The 27088-nt window shown below is 46.3% G+C and overlaps 1 protein-coding gene and 1 long non-coding RNA gene across 3 annotated transcripts; both read left to right on the top strand.

The window, feature by feature from the left end:
- Positions 1-4822: 4822 nt before the first annotated feature.
- On the top strand, positions 4823-6719 carry LOC148000025 (sperm motility kinase 4A-like). The gene has a single exon (XM_087591762.1). It carries the CDS (start codon positions 4875-4877, stop codon positions 6717-6719), a length of 1845 nt encoding a protein of 614 aa, XP_087447888.1. The 5' UTR covers positions 4823-4874.
- Positions 6718-21998, top strand: LOC148000024 (uncharacterized). Of its 2 annotated transcripts, XR_015641136.1 has the most exons (6): positions 6784-7084; positions 7307-7385; positions 7683-7762; positions 9661-9796; positions 13116-13214; positions 21557-21998. It is a non-coding gene; the product is annotated as an uncharacterized LOC148000024 (long non-coding RNA). The 2 variants fall into 2 exon arrangements; XR_015641137.1 differs by lacking the exons at positions 9661-9796; positions 13116-13214; positions 21557-21998 and adding an exon at positions 8672-8754 and having other exon boundaries at positions 6718-7084.
- The last annotated feature ends 5090 nt before the right edge of the window (positions 21999-27088 follow it).

The following is a 27088-nucleotide window of genomic DNA, read 5'->3' as shown; positions in this document are numbered from 1 at the left end:
AGACTACCCATAAGTCCTGTGACTCTAGAGACCCTGACTAATACAAGGACTGTAGACTAATGACAGATGTGTCCCCCTTTCCTTGCACAAAGGGACACAGTTCTGCTGCCAACCCTTCCCTTGCTGTGTCTTAGATGCCAAATGAGTCTACTGGACCTCTGAAAACCCAGTTCACAACTGAGGAGTGGGACAGTCTTGGATGACATAAGCAGAAAGAAACGCAGGTTTCTTGGTGTACTTCTGAGTCCTGATCTGCACTAGCAGCTCCCGACACAGGGGAACTCTTTGTAACTAAAGTGAGGGGACTCTGAAGCATTCTCTAAAGAGAGACAAAAGGACCAACTGGTGTCCCTACAGGGTCACACATCTCCTCAGCATGCAACAATGAGGTCACAAAAACTGTTCTGAAGAATTAAATGATGGCACAGGGGTTAAGAGCACTGACTGCTCTTCCAGAGGTCCTGAGTTCAATTCCCAGCAACGGCATGGTGGCTCACAACCATCTTTAATGAGATCTGATGCCCTCTTCTGGTGTGTCTGAAGATAGTGACAGTGTACTCAAATACACAAAATAGATAAATAAATCTTTAAAAAAAGAAAGAAAGTTAAATGCAGGCACTCAAAAATAACATTTTAAAATGTATTTCCTAAAATCCTTTGTGGGAGAGGCACTTTTTTTTTATTGTAAAAGAAATGTTATTACAAGCAAACTTAAATTATATATTTTTTAGTATTTACTCATTTTTATTTCATGTGTGTATATGATTTTCTTTTTTTTTTCATCTTTATTAACTTGGGTATTATTTACATTTCGATTGTTATTCCCCTTCCCGGTTTCCGGGCCAACATCCCCCTAACCCCTCCCCCTCCTCTTCTCTATGGGTGTTCCCCTTCCCACCCTCCCCCCCAGCAATCATGTTCACTGGGGGTTCAGTCTTGGCAGGACCAAGGGCTTCCCCTTCCACTGGTGCTCTTACTAGGCTATTCATTGCTATGTATGCAGTTGGAGCCCAGGGTCAGTCCATGTATAGTCTTTGGGTAGTAGCTTAGTCCCTGGAAGCTCTGGTTGGTTGGCACTGTTGTTCATATGGGGTCTCAAGCCCCTTCAAGCTCTTTCAGTCCTTTTAAGATTCCGTTCTCAGTTCGGTAGTTTAATAATGACATTCGCCTATGTATTTGCTGTATTCTGGCTATGTCTCTCAGGAGAGATCTACATCTGGTTCCTGTCAGCCTGCACTTCTTTGCTTCATCCATTTTGTCTAGTTTGGTGGCTGTATATGTATGGGCCACATGTGGGGCAGGCTCTGAATGGGTGTTCCTTCTGCCTCTGTTCTACACTTTGCCTCCCTATTCCCTCCCAAGGGTATTCTTGTTCCCCTTTTAAAGAAGGAGTGAAGCATTTGCATTTTCGTCATCCTTGAGTTTCATGTGTTCTGTGCATCTAGGGTAATTCAAGCATTTGGGCTAATAACCACTTATCAATGAGTGCATACCATGTGTGTTTTTCTGTGATTGTGTTACCTCACTCAGGATGATATTTTCCAGTTCCATCCATTTGAGAAGGCACATTTTAATTAGAAAAACACCCCCCCTCCACCACCTGTCCCCCAATGATCCTTGTTTTTATATATACAGTCAAACTAAATACCAGGTGGCAATCTGATTAAGATAGTAGGAGGTACATATATGCTGAGTTTTGTCCCTTCCTTTCCTGAACAACTGTTAGAATAGCTTGGGGGAAAAAAATCCATTGTGGCAGTTAAGGATAAAAAGAAACACAACTGGGAGGAAACGAAGTTACGCAACAAAAAAGACAATGCTAAAATCTCTTATCAAGGCCATCACTGGAAAAGTATGCGTGTAAGCCTGGTACTGTGGAGGGAGAGGTTGACCCAGGAGAATTGTCATAATCCAAGATTATGTGACCTTGTGTCACCACAAAACAAAGCTGAAACTACCTATATCCTGGGAGAGGTGAGAGACATTTCTGTGTCTAGGAAGGAAGTGTAGCTAGACACTGTGTGTCTAATCGATATTCTATTGCTATCAAGAGACACCGCGACCACCAAGAGAACGTTTAATTGTGGCTGGCTTACAAAGGTTTAGTCTATTATCATAGCAGGAAGCTTGGCAGCACGTAGGCATGGGGCCTGAGAGGTGTGTGAGAATTCTACATCTGGAGCCATGGGCAGCAGGCAGAGAGACACTAGGGCCTGGCTTCAGCATTTGAAACCCCAAGTGACACACTTCCTCCAACAAGGCCACAACTACCCCAATAAGGATTTACCTCTTAATAGTGCCAATGACCAAGCATTCATAAATATGAATGTGGGGCGGGGGCGGGGGGAGGGGTTCCTGTGAAATAACATTTAGACAAAACTAATTAAAAAAACAAAAGAATAAAACCAAAATCGAAGGTGTGGCCTTGTTGGAGGAAGCGTGTCAACTAGGGGTGGACTTTGGGGTTTCGAATGCTCAGGCAGGCCTGCTGTCTCTCTTCCTGCTGCCTGTGGATCCAGATGTAGAACTCTCAGCTACCTCTCAGGCCCCATTAAGGGCTGGAAGTACTGTTGAGGAAATCTAGGACACGCAACAGATAATTTTGGGACTTGTTCAATTAACAGTATTTTCAAAATGAACACGAGATACCCGGAAAGGAATAATTTTGAGAAACAGAAATTTCAAAATAAAAGTAACTAATCATATACTCCATGACTTTCATCTTTTAGGATATTGTATGCCAAAATAAAGTAATGTACGCTAAAACTTTGTTATGCAAATTTGGAATTAAGAATTTTTTTTAATATAGATTAGGCATAGGCATTAAGGAAGAGAAAAGGGCTCTTGGGTAAAGGACAGTGCACACTCCGGCTCCTTAAGGGGAAAACACTTTTCCTTGTGTGCCAATTCCTCGATGACAGGGGTTTTTGATCCCCGGATCCGGCAGCTAACAAGTCAAAAGTTGACCCAGCAAATCTACACTTTGACATTCACATCCCCCAAGGGAGGGAGCTAGGGGTTGTTGGAGGCAAACCCAAACTCCGAAGACCTTCAGAAAATCATGCTGTTTCATATACGTGAAATGGTGTTGGGAGGGGAAGAAGTGTTGCCATGAGCTCTCCTGTGGCCAGAAAGCAGTAGGCTGAAGGAGGCGGCATGAGTAGACACAACCCCCAAAGCATCCTACGGAATATGCGAAGGGTCCTCTCCACACCAGCATCCATATACTTTCGAGCCTGGATTGAGAGCAAATACTCTCTCAGCACCTACTAGGCACAGGTCACATGACTTCAACCTGACCAATGAGGAGAGCCCACTCGACCTGGCTTGTCTGATTGGCTAAACTCTAGGCATGTGACCAATTGGACTTCTCAGGCGGCACAGTTGGAAGTGGGCGAGGGTTACTGAGGCAGTTGGTGTCTGATTTGTTATGTCGAAGGCGGAACTTTCTTTACAGAGACGCTAGCGGCAGAGGTGGCACCGAGGTGCATGTGCACTGAGCACGAAGTCAGGAGAGTCGCTCCCCGGTTTACTCATCCAGCACCTAGGTATTGTGTTGTCTGCTGCTGCCTGCCATTAGACTGCTTGTTCTCAGGGATCCCCTCACCCTGTCTTGTTTGCTGTGTACACCACATTGAGTTAGGTGTTACGACACCGACCCTTGTTCTTTCTGCATTCTGAGCCACCCAAGCCCAGGTGCAGCATACTGTTGATTGTCCTCAGTTGCTCAGGGACCCCAAATCCCCCTGCACAGCACTTTGTGGGCCATCGCAGGGAACCAGAGCACTGTCCTCTTCCACATCCCCAGGGTTCCTCTTTTATGTTCAGACTCCTCCAAATCCCCAGATGGCTGCACATGAGGGAAACACCGGTTGGTATTTTGTCTTTGTGAGACTGGAATGTCACATGTAACACAGTCATCTACAGTCCCATCTATTTTCCTGAGAATGACACTTGTTCTTATGACTGAATATGTGGCTTTTAACCCGGGTTCTTATGCATGCCGTATTCTTTATCAGTTTGCATACGTGGAACCATCCTTAAATTCTTGGGTGAACCCACTTCATGGATTGTTGTATTTGGTGTGAATATTAAGTGTTGTCATTAAGGATTTTCACATATATGTTTAAGGGAATTGACTTGTAATTTATTTTTCTGTTTATTGTGTCTTCGTCTACTTTTGGCAAAAGGGTAATATTGGTTTTGTGGACTATGTTGGGAAGTGTCCCTTTCTATTTTATGGAATAGCTTGAGGAACAAAGGATCATCTTGAAAGATCTAACAGAATCCATCCACGACTATATCTGGTCCCTTTTTTTAAATTTCTTTATTAATATTTCAGCCACATTGCTTGTCATTTATCTGTTTAGTTATTTGGTATGCCTTTGTTCATTTTTGGCAGGCCGTATGTGTTCCAGTTTTACAACTTAACGGAGTACAGGTTTACAAATTGTTTCCCAATGATTCTTTAGGTTTTAGTCTTACGTGCTGCCATCTTGCCTTCTTTAGTGTCTACTTTTATTAATGTGTGCCTTCCCCTCTTAGTTTGGGCAATGGTTTTTATCAGTTTTGATCATCATTTCAAATAACTGTCTCTGCTTCTTCGTCTCCTCCCGTAACTCTTTTGGTTTGCAGATCTTCGATGCCAGCTCTGATCTTTATCATATCTTGTCACCTACTGTTTTGGGTTCCGTGACCTTGGAGTAGATCACGGGGTTGGTTGTTTGATATGTCTCTGATTTTGTGATATAGGACTTTGTAGCTGTACACTTTCCTCCTAGACCCGTTTTTTTAATTTTAAATAATCTGCTTTTGTCAGTGTTGTCAGTGAAGTCCTCAAGCTCCTTGAAGGCAAGGGGAGGGAGGAGGTGACAATGCAGCTGGAGCTGGAGGCCAGCCCCTCTGAAGAGGTGACACTCACCGATCATTACATGATCCTCAGGACACTGGGCAAAGGCAGCTTTGCTGAGGTGAAGCTGGCCTGCCACCTCCACACAGGGGTTTGGGTTGCTGTCAAGGTCCTGGAAAGGGGCGAGAAGAACGACTCCGTTATCATGACTGAAATCGACATCATTAAGTCGCTGGACCACCCCAATATTATCAAGCTGTTCCATGTCATCGAAAGCCGAGAGCGCACCTACATGGTGATGGAACATGCTGCCGGGGGAGACCTGGTGAGCCACATCGAGAAGGTGGGCTGTCTGCAGGAGGAAGAGACCCACCGCATCTTCACACAGATGGTGCGTGCGGTCAGCTACTGCCACGAGAACAGCATCGCACACAGGGACATCAAACCAGACAACATCCTGCTGGACGGCAACGGGAGTGTCAAGCTGTGTGACTTTGGCCTGGCCATCAAAGTCACATCCGGGCAGAGGTTCAAGGGATTCTGTGGCACCCTTGAGTACTGTGCCCCGGAGATTTTCACTGATGTGGAGTACGACGCTCAGGCAAATGACATCTGGAGCATGGGAGTGGTTCTGTACACCATGGTGACAGGGCGCTTCCCGTTTGAGGCCAAGACCTATTCCCAGATGAAGGAGAAGATGCTGCACCCCAAGTACTCCATCCCTCCCATGCTCTCGCCGAACATTGCAAGCCTCATTGTGCAGCTGTTCACTGTGGACCCAGACCAGAGGCCCAAGATCTGTGACGTTATGCAGCACCAGTGGCTCAGGGGCGGTGAAGACCTTTCCAAACTGGCATCTTCCTCAGAGGCGTGCCCCAGCAAACCAGCTCCCAGCATTGTGGTGGCTATGTGGGCCATGGGTTACAATGCCAAGGACATTAGGGACTCTTTACGTGAAAAAAAATTCAACAACATCATGGCAACTTACCTAATTTTAAAACATCAGTCACCCTGGGGGGACGGCGGTAAGCATCAGATGAAGCCTGTGCAGCACGTTGCCATGACACCCGTGGGAGGTCCGCCCGCCTCCCATCTCCTCCTAAAGAGGGCAGGGAGCGAGTCTGCTCTTAACATCTTCACCCTGACAGCCAGATGCCATGTGTCTGACAATGCCAAGCTTTCAAGGAGGAAGGACTGCAAAAGTCCCAGCATGCCCGACATCCTGTGCTGCCAGCACATGAAAAATCTTCCTAACGCCAATCCCCGGCATGCTCCTGTGGCTGCCCGGCTCATGAATAGCAGCTTTTGGGAGACCAGCATGACCTCCAAGGGTGTGTCCTTAGGTAACACATCCTCAGAGGATATTTTTTCTGAGAAACGTTTGTCCTGCAGAGCACCCCAGAATGTGGTCACCGCTGTGGACAGCCCATGCACCCACACTATGCCATCTGAAAAGAACTCCGGGGAGGCGCCCTTGAGTGTGACCACCAGTGATGTGCATGAGACTGAGAGGCACGGGTCCCACTGGGAAACATCTTCTGGAGAGAAATGCTCAGGTGCCCAAGGACAGAGGGCAAAGGCAGCCTCTTCCCACAGTCTGCACCAAGGGTGGAAGAGGGTTAAAAGAAGGATGGGCAATTGCATGCGGAGACTGTGCTGTTGCCTGCCAGCCCAACAGACAAGCCAGGTTTTCCAGAAGAAAGTGACTCCAGTGGAGGGGAAGGCAACGGAGTCACACAAAGTGAGGTATGCGGGTGGCAAAGGTGGGACTAGGAGTTTCATTCATTATCTATGTATTTTTAATGTCATTTACAACTTGGCACATGATAACTGCTCCATTTATGGGGCATTCAAATTAACACCTCCATGAGTTCAGAAGGAACAACCCCGAAGCATCGCCCACCTGTGTAGGCTCAAAGTGTCAAGCAGCCAGCAGAGGATGAGGGTGAGAGGCAGCAGAGGCAGCAGGAAGGGGTTGGCTAAAGAGGTCACATGCTCAGTGGGGAGGACTCATGGCACGGGAGAGCTGTGGTACAGCATTGTGAGCAACGGTCAAGCCCTGTCACTTCGAAAGTCATTAAGAGAGTCTTCTTTATGTGTCTGCTTTTAAGCTTTGAGCCTCTGTGTACGTTGACACACGGGATTGGGGTCAGCCTGATAGAGACTGAGACAGCTTCACCAGGAGCCATATAGGAAGTTCTGGTGGCCAGAGGCCTCAGCCCTGCAGTGGAGCAGGTAAGCACACAGCTGTAGGTTTCTCTACAGGAAATAGGGCCTGGGGCTAAACTTCCACAGCATCCTGTTCTAAGCTAGAGTGAGTCAAAAGGATGGTCAAAGCTGCCTAGAGGCAAGAAGCTGGCTCCCTCTTCTCCCTTGGCGGAAAGGGGGGTTGGTAAGAAGAAGACTTTTGCTGAGACACTGGTCTTCCTGCTCTGCAGTTCTGTCGTTCCTTTTCAGGTTTCTGGCCCTGAGAGATGGTTTTTCACATGGGAGAGGAGGAACCTGTGATCCTAGGTTGATGGATGGACCTGTTGGGGTGAGTGGGGAGACAGGATGGTGTGTTGTTTTAGCCACATGGGGTTCCTGTACCCCAGCAGGGCTAAGCTTGGGAACCCTGATCTGTGCAGTGTCCCCAGGGACAGCTGCACCTCCTCACCTGGACTTCCTGTGGCTGCCGTTGCTTTTGGTACATGCCTCGTGTCCCTGATTTCCTCCCAGGCCAGCAGACCCAGCCAGCCCTGCTGCATGCTGGTCCAACGAATCAGGAAAGAAAGGGACGTTTGGTCTGAGGACTTTTAATTTATCACAGCCAAGCCTGTCTTTTGCCTAACAGGCAGTGTGCCAGCAAGCTGAAGAGAAAAAAATGTGTGTCCGTTTGGCTGGACCGCTGGGTTGGCGCTCCACTTCAGAATGGTGAGTAGGCCTCGCCGCCCCTGAGGCACAGAGGTCTCATGTGGCATTGTTGGTAGCTACTGAACCAAGCTGTATCCAGTGCTCACCTTTGGGGCTAGGCCTAGATAGATGGCAGGCAACCTTGACCACCACTGGTTTCAGCCAGCCATGTCAGCTGTGCGTCCTTTAGTGCAAACTGCCTGTAGTGTTGTAGGCACCTTCCTAGTGGAGCTCTTCTCCCTGTAATGGACAACTGCTGCCCACAGAAGCAAATGTGTGGACCATTCAGTGTCGTTAAGCCCACTAAGAACCGGCCTCTGGAAGAAGACAGGTTTCAGGGGTCTGGTCTAACCTTTTCACTGGCCTCAGTGCAAAGCAGGGAAGCATAAGGCAACTGAGGCCAGGCTCCTCCATCCCAGGCACAGCTGTCACCACCCCTGCCTTACAGAGAGGAGCAAATGTTACTGAGAGAAGGCAGTGGTGTAGCTTTGGAGGGACCCTGGGGCCATGCGGGCAGGTGGCAGGTAGCATATCTCCTCCCTGATCCTGACCATTGTGGAGGAGCAACTTGTGTTGACAAGAGTAAACAACTTCCCCCATGCACCTACATGACATGAGAGCCATTCTGCACCGTAAGGGTCTGCAAATCACTGAGGGAAGACCACAGACGCAGACAGTATGCGAAGACAAAGAACATTTAGTCTGCAGAAACAGGCATTCTTCAAAATGGCAACCCCAGACAAAGGCATGCAGGCCTTCTTACAGGGAACCAGGGGAACTCTCCAGCAGATTGGGTAGTCTCTAATATGATTGGTAGGGGCCAAACAGTGACATTAGTATAACTTTGATTGGCTACTACTATGTTAGTTCTTCTATATTTAGAGAGCAGGTTAAGTAATCAAAATTTCATTTCTGATTGGCTTGTGCCAGGTGGTCTGTATTCCTATGTCATGAACATCTAACCACAGGCTGAGTTAGGGCCGCCCAGCAGAGCAGGTCCATCTGGAGATAAGGTATTTCCCCATTCTTGTGGTTATCCCCAGGCTGTTCTTTGGGTAGGGGGTTCATTACCTTTTTCCCTGGGATTTATATGGTCAGTTCCTGGAGCTGGTGGCTTATAGCCTAGTTCCTGAGACTGGTGGCTTTCTTTGTGAAATCAGGCCTGGTCCTGAAATGGAGACAGATGGGGTTTCTGTTGTCCTTTTACCAGTGGCCACAAGCTCCGTCTTCTTTGGATTCCAGAGCCATGAACACAGGTGAGCCTCACAGCCTAGCGCAGGAAACAGAGATTCTGAACAGCTTGCTCATGGGGCCAGAGCAGGGTTAGGTCCGCAGGTACTCAGTCAGGCCTTTGGGCCACCAGAACAGTGGCGGTTCCAGGCAGGCCGAGTTCATGCCTCGAGACAGAGGGCTCTGAGCTGGCCTTGCTGGTGTATTAAAAAAAAAAGCAGAGAAGAAACCTATACCACCATTGTAGTCCCCTTTAACTCCAGTGCCATGTGTAACAAACTTGCTATTCTCTGCAGAGGCCATAGACTGAGAACGTGGAGAATGTGGGCCTTTCTGCCCTCTAATCCATTTGTATTGATTTCCCTTCCTTTTGTAAGTTCTTGGTCACTTCTTATAATGTAACATGTAGCCAAGCGTTTCTCGCCCTGAGGCTCTGTGCTCCCCACTCTTACCAGTGATAGTGGACAGCACCTCCCATCTTCCCTCTTACTGGGGAGACCAGCAAGTCATTTCCTGAGGCTCTGAGCAGCTCAGAGGGTTGTGGGTGATGACGTAGTCTCTCTTCCAGCATCCAACTAAAGACCAGAGCCTCCTCTCATTCACCACAAAATCTGGGGTCGGTGGCTAGGCCCCCTTGGGTGGGCTTCCCAGTGCCCCTGATTTGACCCTGTGTATATTTCCCAGTGCAGGTCACCCATGCCTGTCCGACCTCAAAGATGCTCCAGAAAACCTGCCTGAGCAGAATTAGAAAGTGAGCACACGTCTGTGCCTGGCCCCTGGACTGGGTCTCCTGAGGACAGTGACCATGGACCCACTGAGTTCTAGGTGCGAAAGCTAATGTGAAGAGGGAAACTTGGGGCCTGCAGGTACTCTCACCAGTGCCACATAGATGCAGTTTGCAATCACATGCTGTAGTCCTGAAGTAGAAACCCAACATAATTTGCATAAATTTGCATTAATACCACTGCAATGCAAGCCTGAGAGAAATCTAAAGGGCTCTAGACTCTTCGATGCCCTTCTTCTTTGGCAGCACAGTTGTTCAGGTGACAGATCTTTTGGATTTCTGTAGACTTAGCAGAATGACAGTCTGATGCCCAGTGTATCACATGGAGCAAGCAGCTAGGCTTAGACCAAGGAGAGATGGCAGGGGACAGAAGTGATCCCTCCAGATTGTGCACTTGTGTTTCCAGCACTTACCAAGAGCCTCAGTGATATTATGGAAAGTGCTAAGGGGAAGGGACAGAACACACCCGGCCATTGCCCTGTGAACACTGCTAGGCACCGGGTCTTGCAGGACACCCCACATAGCCCCAGCACCCACTGCTGGATGTCAGGCCCTGTGGGACTCCTCCACTTTTACCTTAACTGTTTGATGTCAGGGCATCAAAGACATACCTCCCTTTGCCAACTGCAGAACTTGGGAGAGTGTTCCCCAATCCCCGACCCCACCTTGCCCAAGAAGAGCAGCAGAGCTGGCTCTGCTTGCTGGAGTTGTGGGTGAGCTGGTCAGAGGGTATGAGTGTGGGAAAGCTGACCCAGCCTCTTGTCTGCCAGGTGGTGATGTGAGTGAGGGAGGGATGCCCTCCCCTACTCCTCACCTCTCCTCACCTATAGCAAGCAGGAGAGCTGGGCCAGCTTCTAGTCTGCTGCAGCACTTGGGAGAGTGGGACCTGTACCTCGCCTGGATATGACAAAAGAGCTGGCTCTGTTGGCATGGGGCACTGGTGAGGGTGAGCAGGGGAAATGTGGCTAGTACTAGAGGGTTGCCAGGAGAGCCCTCTGCTGTTAGGAGGACTAATGGGGTCTTCCAGAATAGCTGGGGTGCTGGGGGCATGTGGGGGAACAGGAAGGGTTGTAAGTGTAGGCATGGAACCACCAGGCTTGACAGACGTGCTTCATCCCAGAGAGGATGTTGGAGAAAGAAAAGATTGTGGATGGACAATGGTAGCTCCCTGGTCCCAGTCAGCCAGTGGGAGTCAGGGATAGAATCTCAACAAGAGAGGGTCAAGGGGAAGAGGAGATTGCACGATTCGCAGAGGTCCCCAATAGATCCCCTGCTGGAGTCATCTGCCTGAGCATTGTCTCAGCAGGGACCTTCCTCCACAGTCACTAAGATTCCCGGATCACTGAGCTGTCTGTGGAGAGGAGCCCCGCTTTCCCCACCTCTGAGAGTCTCTTTCAGAAATCCCTGGCAGAAAGCTCAACGGTGTTCTAGTTCTCTTATATTTTTGGTTGTGAGCCCAGCCTTTAACGGCTGAGCCATCTCTCCAGCCCGGTGTTCTAGTTCTCTACCCAGAAATGGATCAGTTTGTGTCTCCCTCCCCACTGTCCCAGTGCTGATGCTCACGGGAGGCAAGGCACCATCAAGGAGGGCCAGTTTCTGGAAGGGTCTCTGCGAAGGCAGCAGGTTTCAAATATTTTGACCTCGGCTCCTTCTGAGTGTCCCTTTCACACCCTCAAAGCTCCCTCCCTTTCTAGTCCAACACTGAGTGATCCTCCAAGCCTGGGCCCCAGAATCCTGGAGGGGGCCCCATGGCACACCCTACCCATGCTGCTGCTCCAGCTCCTCCCACAGGAAACAGCAAAGGGATAGGTTCAACAGCCCCACACTGCCTGACCCCACCATGGTCCCCACCATGGATGGGAGCTGTTCCCACAGCACCAGTGGGTAAGCCATCTCTCCAAAGCCTGTGCTTGCCATCCCTGCAGTGGCTGTGGGAGGTCGTAATGGAGTGGTGAATGAGAGGCATCAGGAGGTTCCTGGGGATTATCACAGCTGCTAGCCACCAGAATTAATCTGTGCGTCTTTTCTTTTAAGCTCCCAGTAATATAAAGGAATGACTCCCCAGGCAAGCCAAGTGCCAAGTGATACATAATTTTCTGGAGCTCACTGCTGTCTAAGCAGGATCACAAGGACCCCATTAAAGACAGCCAGGTCCAAAAGGCCAGAGACACCCATTCTGTCTCTGCTTAACTGTAAGAGCCAACGTGTTCCAAGCCAAATGCTTCTCTTTGAAGCCCCTGGAAATGAAAACCAGCTATGTCGGAACCTGCTAAAACCAATAACACTCCACACCCCTTCTCTGTTGTCAAAGTAGCATCAGGGAAGAGAGGCTTCCTGTCAAAGCCAAACGGAAGGCCAAGGGAACAGCCCAGAGTCCCAGGACTCCACCTTGAGAGTGATGTTTTCCCAATAGGTCTACTAATTCAAAACACTCTCCATTGTTTGGTTAGTTGATGTATCCTGCTGCTCTGTCCCTGGAGAATCAGATTCTCTTCAGCTAACTTATAAAGGAGGCACCTCCCTTCTGTGGGAAGGAGTGAGGGACTCTGGGCTACAGTTGATGTAACAACCCCCATCCTCACAGAGAGGACCCCACCCAGATGTTTTCTGCCTTTGCCAGTTGTCTACACTGTCCTCCCAGATCCGGAATGGTTCATTCAAATCCCCGAGACCCATAAACTTACAGAGCAAGTTCTAGGAACCTGAAGAAAAGACTCAGGGATCAACTGTTTCCCAGAACCATCTCTGAACCACCACAATGAGCTATCCCACCACACCCATGAACTGTGTTCACGGGACCTGCCTCCCATACAGGAAGAACCAGTCTAGGTCTTCTCATCTTTCTCCCAACTCTATGTCCATTAGCATCTTGAACTTCCCTATGCACTCAACTCATCTTGTCATAGGTTTTGTCATCCTCCTTGGTGACATGTCCCCAGGGCAGCCCAGAGCTGCTGCCTTCTCCCTCCACCCAGTCTTTTTCACTATCAAATTTGATTCCTAATAATTTAAAGGTGGCAAGGATTCAGGTCTCCTATGCTGATAGTCCAGGCTTACATTCTGAAGCTGTCCCTGCAGATCAGGACAGTAACCATGCTTCTTTACTAAGGTCCATGAAGAGAAAAGGAAAGGACAGAGAGAGTCACCAGAAATCCAGCCACAGCTTGGTGGAATTGGAAAGTAAACAGCTCCAGAATGAGGCAAACCATATTCTGCTGTGGGGGAGAGGTGGAAAGCTGAGAGAGGCACTCCATAAGGGGTTGTGGCAGATTCGTAAGAGCCTTGGGGGTAGCTCCAGTGATGCAATCATGGTATTAGCGATTGTGGTTCGTGTTGTAAAATTCTTCCTTGTATATGCAGCCTGCTGGCTTCACTGATGCTGTTCTCCATTAGACCTCGTTCTTCTCCACTAGACCTTGTTCTCCCTTCGACCTCAAGCTCTGCACCCTTCCAGTAGAGGTATGCTCTTTGAACATTTTCACAACGTCTATTCATCCTCAACAAAACTCAACCTATATTTAGGGGAACATATGATTCTAAGAGACGGAAGAGGGAGGATAGGGTGTTTGAAAAGTAGGGTCTTTCCAGAAGATCCATGCATCCTCTTGCCATGCGAATCCCATTCTTTTTTTTTTTTTTTTAATTAACTTGAGTATTTCTTATATACATTTCGAGTGTTATTCCCTTTCCCGGTATCCGGGCAAACATCCCCCTCCCCCCTCCCCTTCCTTATGGGTGTTCCCCTCCCGACCCTCCCCCCATTGCCGCCCTCCCCCCACCAGTCTAGTTCACTGGGGGATCAGTCTTAGCAGGACCCAGGGCTTTCCCTTCCACTGGTGCTCTTACTAGGATATTCATTGCTACCTATGAGGTCAGAGTCCAGGGTCAGTCCATGTATAGTCTTTAGGTAGTGGCTTAGTCCCTGGAAGCTCTGGTTGCTTGACATTGTTGTACATATGGGGTCTCGAGCCCCTTCAAGCTCTTCCAGTTCTTTCTCTGATTCCTTCAACGGGGGACCTATTCTCAGTTCAGTGGTTTGCTGCTGGCATTCGCCTCTGTATTTGCTGTATTCTGGCTGTGTCTCTCAGGAGCGATCTACATCCGGCTCCTGTCGGTCTGCACTTCTTTGCTTCATCCATCTTGTCTAATTGGGTGGCTGTATATGTATGGGCCACATGTGGGGCAGGCTCTGAATGGGTGTTCCTTCAGTCTCTGTTTTAATCTTTGCCTCTCTCTTCCCTGCCAAGGGTATTCTTGTTCCCCTTTTAAAGAAGGAGTGAAGCATTCACATTTTGATCATCCGTCTTGAGTTTCGTTTGTTCTAGGGATCTAGGGTAATTCAAGCATTTGGGCTAATAGCCACTTATCAATGAGTGCATACCATGTATGTCTTTCTGTGATTGGGTTAGCTCACTCAGGATGATGTTTTCCAGTTCCAACCATTTGCCTACGAATTTCATAAAGTCGTTGTTTTTGATAGCTGAGTAATATTCCATTGTGTAGATGTACCACATTTTCTGTATCCATTCCTCTGTTGAAGGGCATCTGGGTTCTTTCCAGCTTCTGGCTATTATAAATAAGGCTGCAATGAACATAGTGGAGCACGTGTCTTTTTTATATGTTAGGGCATCTTTTGGGTATATGCCCAAGAGAGGTATAGCTGGATCCTCAGGCAGTTCAATGTCCAATTTTCTGAGGATCCTCCAGACTGATTTCCAGAATGGTTGTACCAGTCTGCAACCCCACCAACAATGGAGGAGTGTTACTCTTTCTCCGCATCCTCGCCAGCATTTGCTGTCACCTGAGTTTTTGATCTTAGCCATTCTCACTGGTGTGAGGTGAAATCTCAGGGTTGTTTTGATTTGCATTTCCCTTATGACTAAAGATGTTGAACATTACTTTAGGTGTTTCTGAGCCATTCGGCATTCCTCAGCTGTGAATTGTTTGTTTAGCTCTGAACCCCATTTTTTAATAGGGTTATTTGTCTCCCTGTAGTCTAACTTCTTGAGTTCTTTGTATATTTTGGATATAAGGCCTCTATCTGTTGTAGGATTGGTAAAGATATTTTCCCAATCTGTTGGTTACCATTTTGTCCTAACCACAGTGTACTTTGCCTTACAGAAGCTTTGCAGTTTTATGAGATCCCATTTGTCGATTCTTGATCTTAGAGAATAAGCCATTGGTGTTTTGTTCAGGAAATTTTCCAGTGCCCATGTGTTCTAGATGCTGCCCTAGTTTTTCTTCTATTAGTTTGAGTGTATTTGGTTTGATGTGGAGGTCCTTGATCCACTTGGACTTAAGCTTTGTACAGGGTGATAAGCATGGATCGATCTGCATTCTTCTACATGTTGACCTCCAGTTGAACCAGCACCATTTGCTGAAAATGCTATCTTTTTTCCATTTGATGGTTTTGGCTCCTTTGTCAAAAATCAAGTGACCATAGGTGTGTGGGTTCATTTCTGGGTCTTCAATTCTATTCCATTGGTCTATCTGTCTGTCTCTGTACCAATACCATGCAGTTTTTATCACAATTGCTCTGTAATACTGCTTGAGTTCAGGGATAGTGATTCCCCCTGAAGTCCTTTTATTGTTGAGGATAGCTTTAGCTATCCTGGGTTTTTTGTTATTCCAGATGAATTTGCAAATTGTTCTGTCTAACTCTTTGAAGAATTGGATTGGTATTTTGATGGGGATTGCATTGAATCTGTAGATTGCTTTTGGTAAAATGGCCATTTTTACTATATTAATCCTGCCAATCCATGAGCATGGGAGATCTTTCCATCTTCTGAGGTCTTCTTCAGTGTCTTGAAGTTCTTATTGTACAGATCTTTTACTTGCTTTGTTAAAGTCACACCAAGGTACTTTATATTATTTGGGTCTATTATGAAGGGTGTCGTTTCCCTAATTTCTTTCTCGGCTTGTTTCTCTTTTGTATAGAGGAAGGCAACTGATTTATTTGAGTTAATTTTATACCCAGCCACTTTGCTGAAGTTGTCTATCAGCTTTAGTAGTTCTCTGGTGGAACTTTTGGGATCACTTAAATATACTATCATATCATCTGCAAATAGTGATATTTTGACTTCTTCTTTTCTGATCTGTATCCCCTTGACCTCCTTTTGTTGTCTGATTGCTCTGGCTAGAACTTCAAGAACTATATTGAGTAAGTAGGGAGAGAGTGGGCAGCCTTGTCTAGTCCCTGATTTTAGTGGGATTGCTTCAAGTTTCTCTCCATTTAGTTTAATGTTAGCAACTGGTTTGCTGTATATGGCTTTTACTATGTTCAGGTATGGGCCTTGAATTCCTATTCTTTCCAGGACTTTTATCATGAAGGGGTGTTGAATTTTGTCAAATGCTTTCTCAGTGTCTAATGAAATGATCATGTGGTTTTGTTCTTTCAGTTTGTTTATATAATGGATCACGTTGATGCTTTTCCGTATATTAAACCATCCCTGCATGCCTGGGATGAAGCCTACTTGGTCATGGTGGATGATTGTTTTGATGTGCTCTTGGATTCGGTTTGCCAGAATTTTATTGAGTATTTTTGCGTCGATATTTATAAGGGAAATTGGTCTGAAGTTCTCTTTCTTTGTTGGGTCTTTGTGTGTTGAAAATTGATTTTATTTGATATTAGAATGGCTACTCCAGCTTGCTTCTTCTGGCCATTTGCTTGGAAAATTGTTTTCCAGCCTTTCACTCTGAGGTAATATCTGTCTTTGTCTCTGAGGTGTGTTTCCTGTAGGCAGCAGAATGCAGGGTCCTCGTTGCGTATCCAGTTTGTTAATCTATGTCTTTTTTATTGGGGAGTTGAGGCCATTGATGTTGAGAGATATTAAGGAATAGTGATTATTGCTTCCCGTTATATTCATATTTGGATGTGAGGTTATGTTTATGTGCTTTCATTCTCTTTGTTTTGTTGCCAAGACGATTAGTTTCTTGCTTCTTCTAGGGTATAGCTTGCCTCCTTATGTTGGGCTTTACCATTTATTATCCTTTGTAGTGCTGGATTTGTAGAAAGATATTGTGTAAATTTGGTTTTGTCATGGAGTATCTTGGTTTCTCCATCTATGTTAATTGAGAGTTTTGCAGGATACAGTAACCTGGGCTGGCATTTGTGTTCTCTTAGGGTCTGTATGACATCAGTCCAGGATCTTCTGGCCTTCATAGTTTCTGGCGAGAAGTCTGGTGTGATTCTGATAGGTCTGCCTTTATATGTTACTTGACCTTTTTCCCTTACTGCTTTTAATATTCTTTCTTTATTTTGTGCGTTTGGTGTTTTGACTATTATGTGACGGGAGGTGTTTCTTTTCTGGTCCAATCTATTTGGAGTTCTGTAGGCTTCTTGTATGCCTATGGGTATCTCTTTTTTTAGGTTAGGGAAGTTTTCTTCTATGATTTTGTTGAAGATATTTACTGGTCCTTTGAGCTGGGAGTCTTCACTCTCTTCTATACCTATTATCCTTAGGTTTGATCTTCTCATTGAGTCCTGGATTTCCTGTATGTTTTGGACCAGTAGCTTTTTCCGCTTTACATTATCTTTGACAGTTGAGTCAATGGAATCTTCTGCTCCTGAGATTCTCTCTTCCATCTCTTCTATTCTGTTGGTGAAGCTTGTATCTACAGCTCCTTGTCTCTTCTTTTGGTTTTCTATATCCAGGGTTGTTTCCATGTGTTCTTTCTTGATTGCTTCTATTTCCATTTTTAATTCCTTCAACTGTTTGATTGTGTTTTCCTGGAATTCTTTCAGGGATTTTTGCGATTCCTTTCTGTAGGCTTCTACTTGTTCTCTAAGGGAGTTCTTCACGTCTTTCTTGAAGTTCTCCAGCATCATGATCAAATATGATTTTGAAACTAGATCTTGCTTTTCTGGTGTGTTTGGATATTCCATGTTTGTTTTGGTGGGAGAATTGGGCTCTGATGATGCCATGTAGTCTTGGTTTCTGTTGCTTGGGTTCCTGCGCTTGCCTCTCGCCATCAGCTTATCTCTAGTGTTACTTTGTTCTGCTATTTCTGACAGTGGCTAGACTGTCCTATAAACCTGTGTGTCAGGAGTGCTGTAGACCTGTTTTCCTCTCTTTCAGTCAGTTATGGGGACAGAGTGTTCTGCTTTCGGGCGTGTAGGTTTTCCTCTCTACAGGTCTTCAGCTGTTCCTGTGGGCCTGTGTCTTGAGTTCACCAGGCAGCTCTCTTGCAGCAGACAAGTTGGTCTTACCTGTGGTCCCGAGGCCCAAGTTTGCTCGCGGGGTGCTGCCCACGGGCTCTCTGCGGTGGCAGCAACCAGGAAGACCTGTGCCGCCCCTTCCGGGAGCTTCAGTGCACCTGGGTTCCGGATGGCCTTTGGTGTTTTCCTCTGGAGTCCGAGATGTATGTACAGAGAGCAGTCTCTTCTGGTTTCCCAGGCTTGTCTGCCTCTCTGAAGGTTCAGCTCTCCCTCCCACGGGATTTGGGTGCAGAGAACTGTTTATCCGGTCTGTTTCCCTCAGGTTCCGGCGGTGTCTCAGGCAGGGGTCCTGCCATTCCTGGGCCCTCCCCCACGGGAGCCCAGAGGCCTTATACAGTTTCCTCTTGGGCCAGGGATGTGGGCAGGGGTGGGCAGTGTTGGTGGTCTCTTCCGCTCTGCAGCCTCAGGAGTGCCCACCTGACCAGGCGGTGAGGCCTCTTTCCCAAGGGGTCTGGGAGCAGAGAGCTGCTGCGGGCCGGGATCCGCGGGCGTGGGACCTCCGGCAAACACAGGATGTGCCCGGTCCTAGATGAACTCTGCCTCTGTGTGTTCCGATCTCACCAGGCAGCTCTCTTGCAGCAGACAAGTTGGTCTTACCTGTGGTCCCGAGGCCCAAGTTTGCTCGCGGGGTGCTGCCCACGGGCTCTCTGCTGCGGCAGCTGCGAATCCCATTCTTTAGGAAGCAATCCTGTGTGTCCCACCACTGCAGTGTCGGATATCTGCGTGATAACCTCATTTCCAGTTACCTGTCCTGGAAGCTCCAGTTCATCAAGGAACCCACATAAATTTAGCCCACAGGATCCAAATCAGAAGTCACTTTTCTTTGGATTAGATAGTGTCCAGTTCTTTCACTGTAAGTAAATACTTGACAGACATATATTGTCTTCTCACCTTAAGATTTGAATCTGAAGTAGATCCTCCTACTTCAAATTAAGCAGAAATCCCCCATAGGGGTGCCTTCTCTTTGGAGGTTTTAGTCAATTCCAGATGTCACCTGAGAAGAATAATCATCGTAAGCCCAGCCCTTGTCAACCTGACACAGGATCAAATCTCTATGTCATGAAGAATTTCCAAGTGAAAAAACAGCCAGATCATATTGAACCAGCTCATAACTGTACCTAACAGGATATAATTATCCATCATATAACCACAAACACAGTATAAATTTAGGATAGGTGGCAATGTCCCTGGAGGGACATTCTCTTAGTATCTCACATTTAAATATGATAACCATTGATAGTCTTTTTTTTTTCTTTCTTTTTTTCAGAGCTGGGGACCGAACCCAGGGCCTTGTGCTTGCTAGGCAAGCGCTCTACCACTGAGCTAAATCCCCAACCCCTGATAATCTCTTAATTGATGTTATATCACATGATAAAGACATTGAAGAAAGAAAACACAAATATCTGTACAAACACACCCATAACAACATAGAACAGAAACTCTCATGTCAATTTTAATTCTCTTTTCTGCAACTGGTCACGTGGCCTTAGGTGATGATATTTATAGGTATCTTCCTCCATCTACTCCTCATTCTGTATTCCTCCACCCTTGGCAAGCATCGCAGCAGGCCTTGGCTCTTTTCCTGGAAGAGTGACCATACCCATTCTTGTCTGGCCTTTGCCTTTTGCCATCTTGTCTCCATTAGGCTGTTGTAGTCAAGCAAACTCTGGATACCTTTTTAAACTGTACAAAGTTGCATATTAAACCTAGAATCTTTTTTTTTTTCTTTTCTTTTTTTCGGAGCTGGGGACCGAACCCAGGGCGTTGCGCTTGCTAGGAAGCGCTCTACCACTGAGCTAAATCCCCAGCCCCTAAACCTAGAATCTTAACTCAGAGGGCCCACACCTGGCTTATTTTCCTTCCACCATCATCCCACACCCTTAAATCCTTTCCGACACTTATTGCCCAGCCTTCTGCATGAATGAATTAACAAACTTAGGCTCCTTTGTAGTGTAGTGTAGTGCACATCCTCATGACCTACACTTCCTACCTTTCTAGGAGCTGGCTTTATGTTAAATATGGTTAGAAGTCCAGAGGCAGAGGTTAGAAGTTGGGCCTGGGGGGACATCAGTACTGTCATACCTGACATTTCCTTAAGAGAAGTCACTGCTGGTTTAGAAGACAATGAAGGATTAATTTCTTCAGGTGAAGACTGCATTATTTTAAGGGATGGGGCTGTGGGTAAAGAGCCTGTTTCCTCAGATCAGGTACACCCCTGAGAATCTGAGGGGTCAAACGTCTCATCTTCACTAGGATCTTCCTATACACCCACATTCCAAGCTTTGGATATCATTGTTCACTGGTCAATGCCCTTACCTTAATTCTGAAAACTTCCAAAGTTGGGACTTGAATTCTTGCTGTAATTCAGCCAACTTTTTAACGAGTGCTTGGGTTTGATTTTCTGCAGCTTGAGCTCTGTGACTGTTGGGGAGAAGATGCTCTTCCAAGGTACACGTGGAATCCTTGAGACTGTTATGTGTATCTGGAGCTGGTCAGTCTTATCACTGAGTTCACTTGGATCATCATGGGGCTTATCCCTGTCATTTGTCAGTTTATCCAGAGATGCTAAGAGCAACCAACCATCTCCACTGTTGTCCTTACTTTCCACAAACTGTCAGAAGTCTTATCCCCACAGTCACTGTGGCCACCTTCAACTGGTGAATCAGGATAATCAGACGCATTTATCTCCTTACGTTTGTAGTATAGTTCACACCACAGGCTTTTGGTATTCTCGGAGATCCTGGGAGAGGCTTCAGTAACTCTATGTATTGGCAAATTGGAAAGTCTGTTCCAGGTACTTAAAGGATTTGCTCATATGCTTTTGTTCTAGAACCACACTTCTGGCACCAAAATGAATATATCTATCTCTCTTTAACTGTCTATGTATCCATGTATCTGTCTGTCTTGTCTGTCTGTCTGTCTATCTATCTATCTATCTATCTATCTATCTATCTATCTATCTATCTATGTATCTAGGACTTATTTGACTGACATGGTCTGTGGTCCAGTTAATCCAACATTGGCTGGCTATGAATGGAATGTCCTAGGGTCCATCAGTTACTCAGTCCATAAGACTGTATGTTTCAGCTGGTCCTCAGTGTGTGCTGGAATCCAGAGGTAGGCTGTAATGCCAGTGAAAGTTTGTACTTACTAGCAAGGGAAGAGCAACCAAGTGAAGGTCAAAAGCTTCCTTCGTCCATGTTTTTATATTGGTTTCTAGCAGAGGACATGACCCAAATAGATCTGGATTAAAGATATGTATCAAAGGTGTATCTTCCTGCCTAAAAGATCTGGATTAGAAGTAGATCTTCTTCAGTGCCTAGCCCAGTCACCATCAGAAAGGCTTCCTCAGGCAGCTGATGGGAGCAGATGCAGAGACACACAGCAAATGTGAAGGAGAGTAAATTGGAGATCTCCATTGGGGCAATACATTGAGCTCCACAGAGACAGCACCAGGGCAAGGAGAGCCATATGGGCACTGGGTGACTCTGTAACTCGCAGAGGGAAATCAACTAAACACAGGCAAAGGAGATAAGTGGAGAGGCAAAATGTCCTCATATACATTCTTTGTGCAAACCTGCAGGGAGGAGAACAAGAGGAAATACCTGGATACTTCTGTCAACTCCTCAGAGTTCTCCAAGAAGTGCTCAGAGAGGTGGAAGACCATGCGTGCCAAAGAAAAGGGAAAATTTGAAGATATGGCAAAGGCTGACAAGGCTCATTATGTAAGAGAAATGAAAACCTACATCCCCTTTAAAAGGGAGACCAAAAGAAGTTCAAGGACCCCGGGTCTCTTTTGGCCTTCTTGTTCTGTTCTGAGGACTGCCCACAAGTGAAAGGCGAGCATCCCGGCTTATCCATCGATGTGGAACAGCACTGCCGCGGATGACGAGCAACTCCATGAGAAGAAGGCCGCCAAGCTGAGAGGAGAAGTGTGAGAAGAGCATTGCTGCTTATACAGCTGGAGGAAAACCTGATTCAGCGGGAAAGGGCGTGGCCAAGGCGGAAAAGAGCAAGAGAAAGAAGGAACAGGAATCCGATGAGAATGCAGAGGATGAGGAAGAGGAACGAGTTGGTTCTTGAGCATCTTTTCTTGTCTGTAAAGCATTTAACTGCCCTGTAAACAACTCACTCCTTTTAACGAAAAAAATTGAAATGTAAGGCTGTGTGAGATTTGTTTTTAAATGGGACGGTGTCTCTTTATGTATAATTAACACACTACGAAATGTGTCTTTACATAGCTCTATCTTGGAAGTATTTTCAGTAGCCATTAACTTTGCCTGGTATAGTCTGGGGGTTGTAAAATGACATGGGAATTTAAAGTAGGTTATTTTTTGTCTTTGTTTTTTTCTTTTGTTTTCCTTTTTTCTTTTTCATCTTCAGTTGGATAAAGATGGAGACCGGAGGAATAGCCAGGTAATTCCTACCCCAGCTTTAATGATCGACACCATTAATGACTGTCTGCTATGCTTGCAGACAGAAACCCAACAACTCTCCTGAGACGTTTTATCCAGCACTGGGCTGAGGATGCACAGAGACCCACAACCTGACATTACGTGGGGCCTGGAGAGTCTCGTGGAAGAGTCAGGGATAGGAGGGGCCAAGGACACCACAAGGAGGCTCTACAGCGTCAACTAACCTGGGAACATGGGGGTTCATAGAGGCTGGGCTGCCAACCAGGAAGCATGCAGGAGCTGGACCTTGACATGTGCAGTTTGGTCTTCATGTGAATCCCCTCACAAGTGGAGGAGGGCCTGCCTTGGTCTCTGCCATTGGATCCCCTGTCCTGTGCTTGGACTGCCGGGTTGAGGCTTGGTGGAAGGGGATGTACCTAGTTCTGCTGGGTCTGGATATCGAGGGGGCTCCCCTTCTCTGAGTAGGGGGAAGGATGTGTGACGATGGAACGAAGAGGAGAGGAGGGAGGGGGGCTGTGACTGGGATGTAAAGTGAATGGAAAAGGCAATAAATTATTGGAAAAAAAAGAGGAAAGAGCCCAAGTAATTAAGTTACTTTTCTTAATCCCCTGTTGCTATCAGCAGGAGTCAATTGTCAGAAGCCATCAGCTTTTGGCTTCAAGACAGCAACAGATAATTGATTGCTAGAAGCCATCAAGTTCCTAGGCACCAGAACAGCAAGAGAAAGTTAGTGGCCAGAGGTCATCAGCCTCTTATCTCTGCCTTACCTCAGTACCTAAATTTGAGGGTATGATCCTGACACTCCCCCTCCTCTGTAGAAGAGCCTTAACATTTGATGACACACCTGTGTACACACACACACACACACACACACACACACACACACACACACACACACACACACACAGAGGTACAATATGTTTTTGTGGAGAACATGTAGGCCTCAATGGGTTTACATGTGTAAGAGGTTTGCATGAAATCTGAATGGGCCCTCAAGACGTTGACCCTGGTGGTTCTGGGCACTGATCTGTATTGGCTAAATAATTAATTATTCATGACCAAAGAGTTCTTATGAATTTTGACTTTGGGTTCTTTTTTTTAAAAGATAGATTTATTTATATATTATTTATTTATATATTATTTATTTATATATTTATTTATTATTATAAGAGACATACCAGAAGAGGTCATCAGATCTCATTACAAATGGTTGTGAGCCACCATGTGGTTGCTGGGATTTGAACTCAGGACCTCTGGAAGAGCAGTCAGTGCTCTTAACCACTGAGCCATCTCTTTAGCCTATGGGCTCTTTATGTTCGGATACAGAGATGTCTGTATCTTAGGCGTGTACATGACCTTTCTACCTTGTATGGTCATGACATATAGGTGTCAAGTGCTCATGTGGTGGGTGGATGTCTGAGGAGAACATAACCTTCATGGTGTGTCATCTGTATGGACAGTAGTTATAGAATTATGCTAGGTCTTTGACAGGAAGTTAGGTGAGCTAAATCTTCCCTGTCAATTACCCGAGACTCATCTGGGCAATCCTGCATCCTGTGTGGAACACCTTTGCAGACAGGGACTTCCATCTCCTCCGCCCCAGACTGTAGAAGTTGGCAGAACCTGCATGCCCACTGCCATCTTCCCTCTTTATGTTGGGTGGGGACTGTTGGGTATCCACAGATCATCTGTGACGTTGGTTGTGAACCAGCATGTCTCCATGGAACCTGAGACCCCAGGAACTAGACAGGACCTCCAAAGGACCATGATACTATCAAAGGTTTTACACTCTGTTTGATGAGCAGCATTTTCATGGGGTGAGGGAGTCCTGTGTAGAGAAAAGGTCCCCCCCCCCCTCCGGAGCTGGGGACCGAACCCAGGGACTTGCGCTTCCTAGGCAAGCACTCTACCACTGAGCCAAATCCCCAACCCCAGGTTTGTTTTGTTTTTTTTATCTCTGTTGACTCAGGATACCGCCAGCTTTGTGTAGCTCAGATCATTTTTGTGTCACCTAGGTCTCACCTGTTTCTGTATTCCAAAGCAATGTTGACCTGTGAGGAGTGTTGCTTCTCAATGTGGCCACAGTTGACCTCATATCCCACGTTGTTCTGAGTCTAGCTCCTGGATACTGAGCCTCCTAATGATGACTGCATTTTGGGCTAGTAACGAGGGGCAGAGACTGAAGCAGGTTTAACCCACGCAGGTAGTTCTGACTCCCATAGTAAATGTCTGTCAAATCACCACACAAGAGTTTCTGTTTTAAAATAGTTTTATTTTTAAGATTATGGTGTAATGACACAGTATTCTCCCTTCATATCTATCCTACTTACTGCCTTACTCTTTCAAATTCATCTCCTTTGGTTGCATGCACCCTGTGTGTGTGTGTGTGTGTGTGTGTGTGTGTGTGTGTACTTGCATGTATATCTGTATATTACCTGTATATAAACCATGTGGTTTCTAACTTTTAGTTTATTTGTGCGGTGGATTTTTTTAAATTTTTTTTGTGTGTCATTTATTTATTTATATGTTCTTTAATTGTTTTATTTATCCAGAGGATTTTTTTTTCAGAGCTGAGGATCGAACCCAGGGCCTCGCTCTACCACTGAGCTAAATCCCCAACCCCTGTTTTATTTATTTTCACTTAAAATGTTGCTGCCCTTCCCAGTACCCCCCACCTCCATGAGTTCTTCATACCAGTTTCTTCTCATTCTCCCACCCCCACCCCACGTAGGTGGATTTCAGTTATTGATTGATGTTGAACCATCCCTGTATCTCTAAGATAAAGCTAGCTTCATCATGAGGACCTTTTTGATGAGTTCTTGAATTCTACCTGTATTTTTGCAGAAGTTTTGTGTTGCTGTACGTTGGCCTATAATTTTCACTTTTTTCTTGTTCTTTGTCTGGCTTTCATTCAATTCTAGGAATTTAAAACAAATTTCCTGATTTGTCCTTTACACAATTTCTGTAGTATGTTGTTTGACATTCATGACTTTGTATACTTTTATTTTCTTTTAATGCATGGGTGCTGAGGTCCAGCCTCGACACAGGATCAGAGTTCTCAACTGGAAGCAGGGATATCTGGAAGGCCCATAATAAATATACACAAACTACTCTTTGGGTACAAACTGGCAGGCAATTTCAAGGCTTAAAGTTACTCCTCCCGCCCCCCCCCCCCCGTGCTTTCTCACTCACTCACTCGCAGCTTGAGGCTGCACGCACTCTGCATTCTCTTGTGCACTCTGCTTTTCTCCTTTTTTTGAACTCCTACACTCATGCGCACCTCTGTTCCCCTTTCACTTCATACACACCTCACACACACTACATGCACTCTCCTTTCACTCACACACACTTCTTCACACACACCTCACATTCTCTCTTCACTCACTCTTCACATGCTCTTTGGTCTCTAGCCTTTCTCTTGCCCCAGTCTTTTATTGATAATCCAAAGCAGGTATTAAAAAGACATTGTATAATCATTGCCAAATTCAAAAGAATAACCACATCCCACAAAGAATTAAGAATTGCAGTTGTTTCCCAAAGTTTCAAGCTCCCCGCCCCAGACCTGTGGCCACAATAATAATAATTGCAAACTTATTATTTAAATTTTAACTTTTAACTTATTACACTTCAGAGCTCAAAGCTCCGAGGTCAGCTACTTGCATTTCCCTTAACTCAGTAGTTTCGCTAGCACACAATGACTCTTGTAAGAGTCCCAGTATTTTGACTTTACTAATCTATCATTTTATGCATTCTATTCTGGAACTACCATTGTGCAGTTATCACATTGTTTCCAAGACAAGAACACACAGCATGCACCTGGGCCACTAGGGCTGTGCTGTGCTGTGTCCCTATGCCTCAATTTCCAATTGTTTAAGAATCATAACGTCAAGGAACATCTAGTTTCACCAAATTCAACAGCAGAAGGAGAAAGAAGGAAAGTCAGATATAATAGAATAATTGTGCACACCACGGCCAACTGAGAGGCAGTCACACGTAAATGAAATCTATGCAGCCGTTGTCCAGGGCTAAGGGTAGGAGAAATGGGAACAACCAGTTTTTACAGAGAGCTGCTGTGGGCTGCTGAGCTGTCTCCATCCCGGCCTACTGCAGGCAGCCTCTTATTTCAGATGGTGGGTCCCTGGAGGGATGAATCTCCAGGTTCTCAGGGCCCCAGACACTTCTCTTTTGCAAGGAACTGCTGCGGGTTTCTGAGATGTCTCCAACCTGGCCTACTGCTGGCAGTCCCTGTCATTGTATGCTGTCCCTAGCACATGGGGGTCAGATGGAATGCAGGATATGCTTTTTTCTACAGTTGTTGAGACTTGCTTTGTGTGTTAATATGTGGTCTATTGTGGACAAAGTCCCATGTCTCTGACAGCATGTATTGTTTGGTGAAGTGTTTGGTGGGATCATGAAAGCTGAGGGTCTCAAGGTTCTGGGCCTGGCTCAGGTGATGGCCTGGGCGGGATGGATCCAGGTGTCCAGGGAGAGCACTCAGTGGATTCAATGTCTGGCTTCTCTGCAGGCGCTTCTTGTTACTGGGCAGGCCTGTGCGACATGGCCCTCGGTAACCACCCATGGTCACACATTGCAAGTTCTATTCTGGACCCTGCTCTAGTCAGAGAGGAAGGCAGACTGAGCAGTCTGCCCTATTACCTAGGCTGACGTAAGTGGTGAAAGAGGTCAGCCTGCATCAAGGT

The sequence above is a fragment of the Rattus norvegicus genome, chromosome 17, assembly GCF_021556685.1.
Source record: "Rattus norvegicus strain SHRSP/BbbUtx chromosome 17, alternate assembly SHRSP_T2T, whole genome shotgun sequence".
NCBI lineage: Eukaryota > Metazoa > Chordata > Mammalia > Rodentia > Muridae > Rattus > Rattus norvegicus.
The sequence above is the reverse complement of the archived record's forward strand: the minus strand, read 5'-3'. Positions and strand labels throughout refer to the sequence as shown.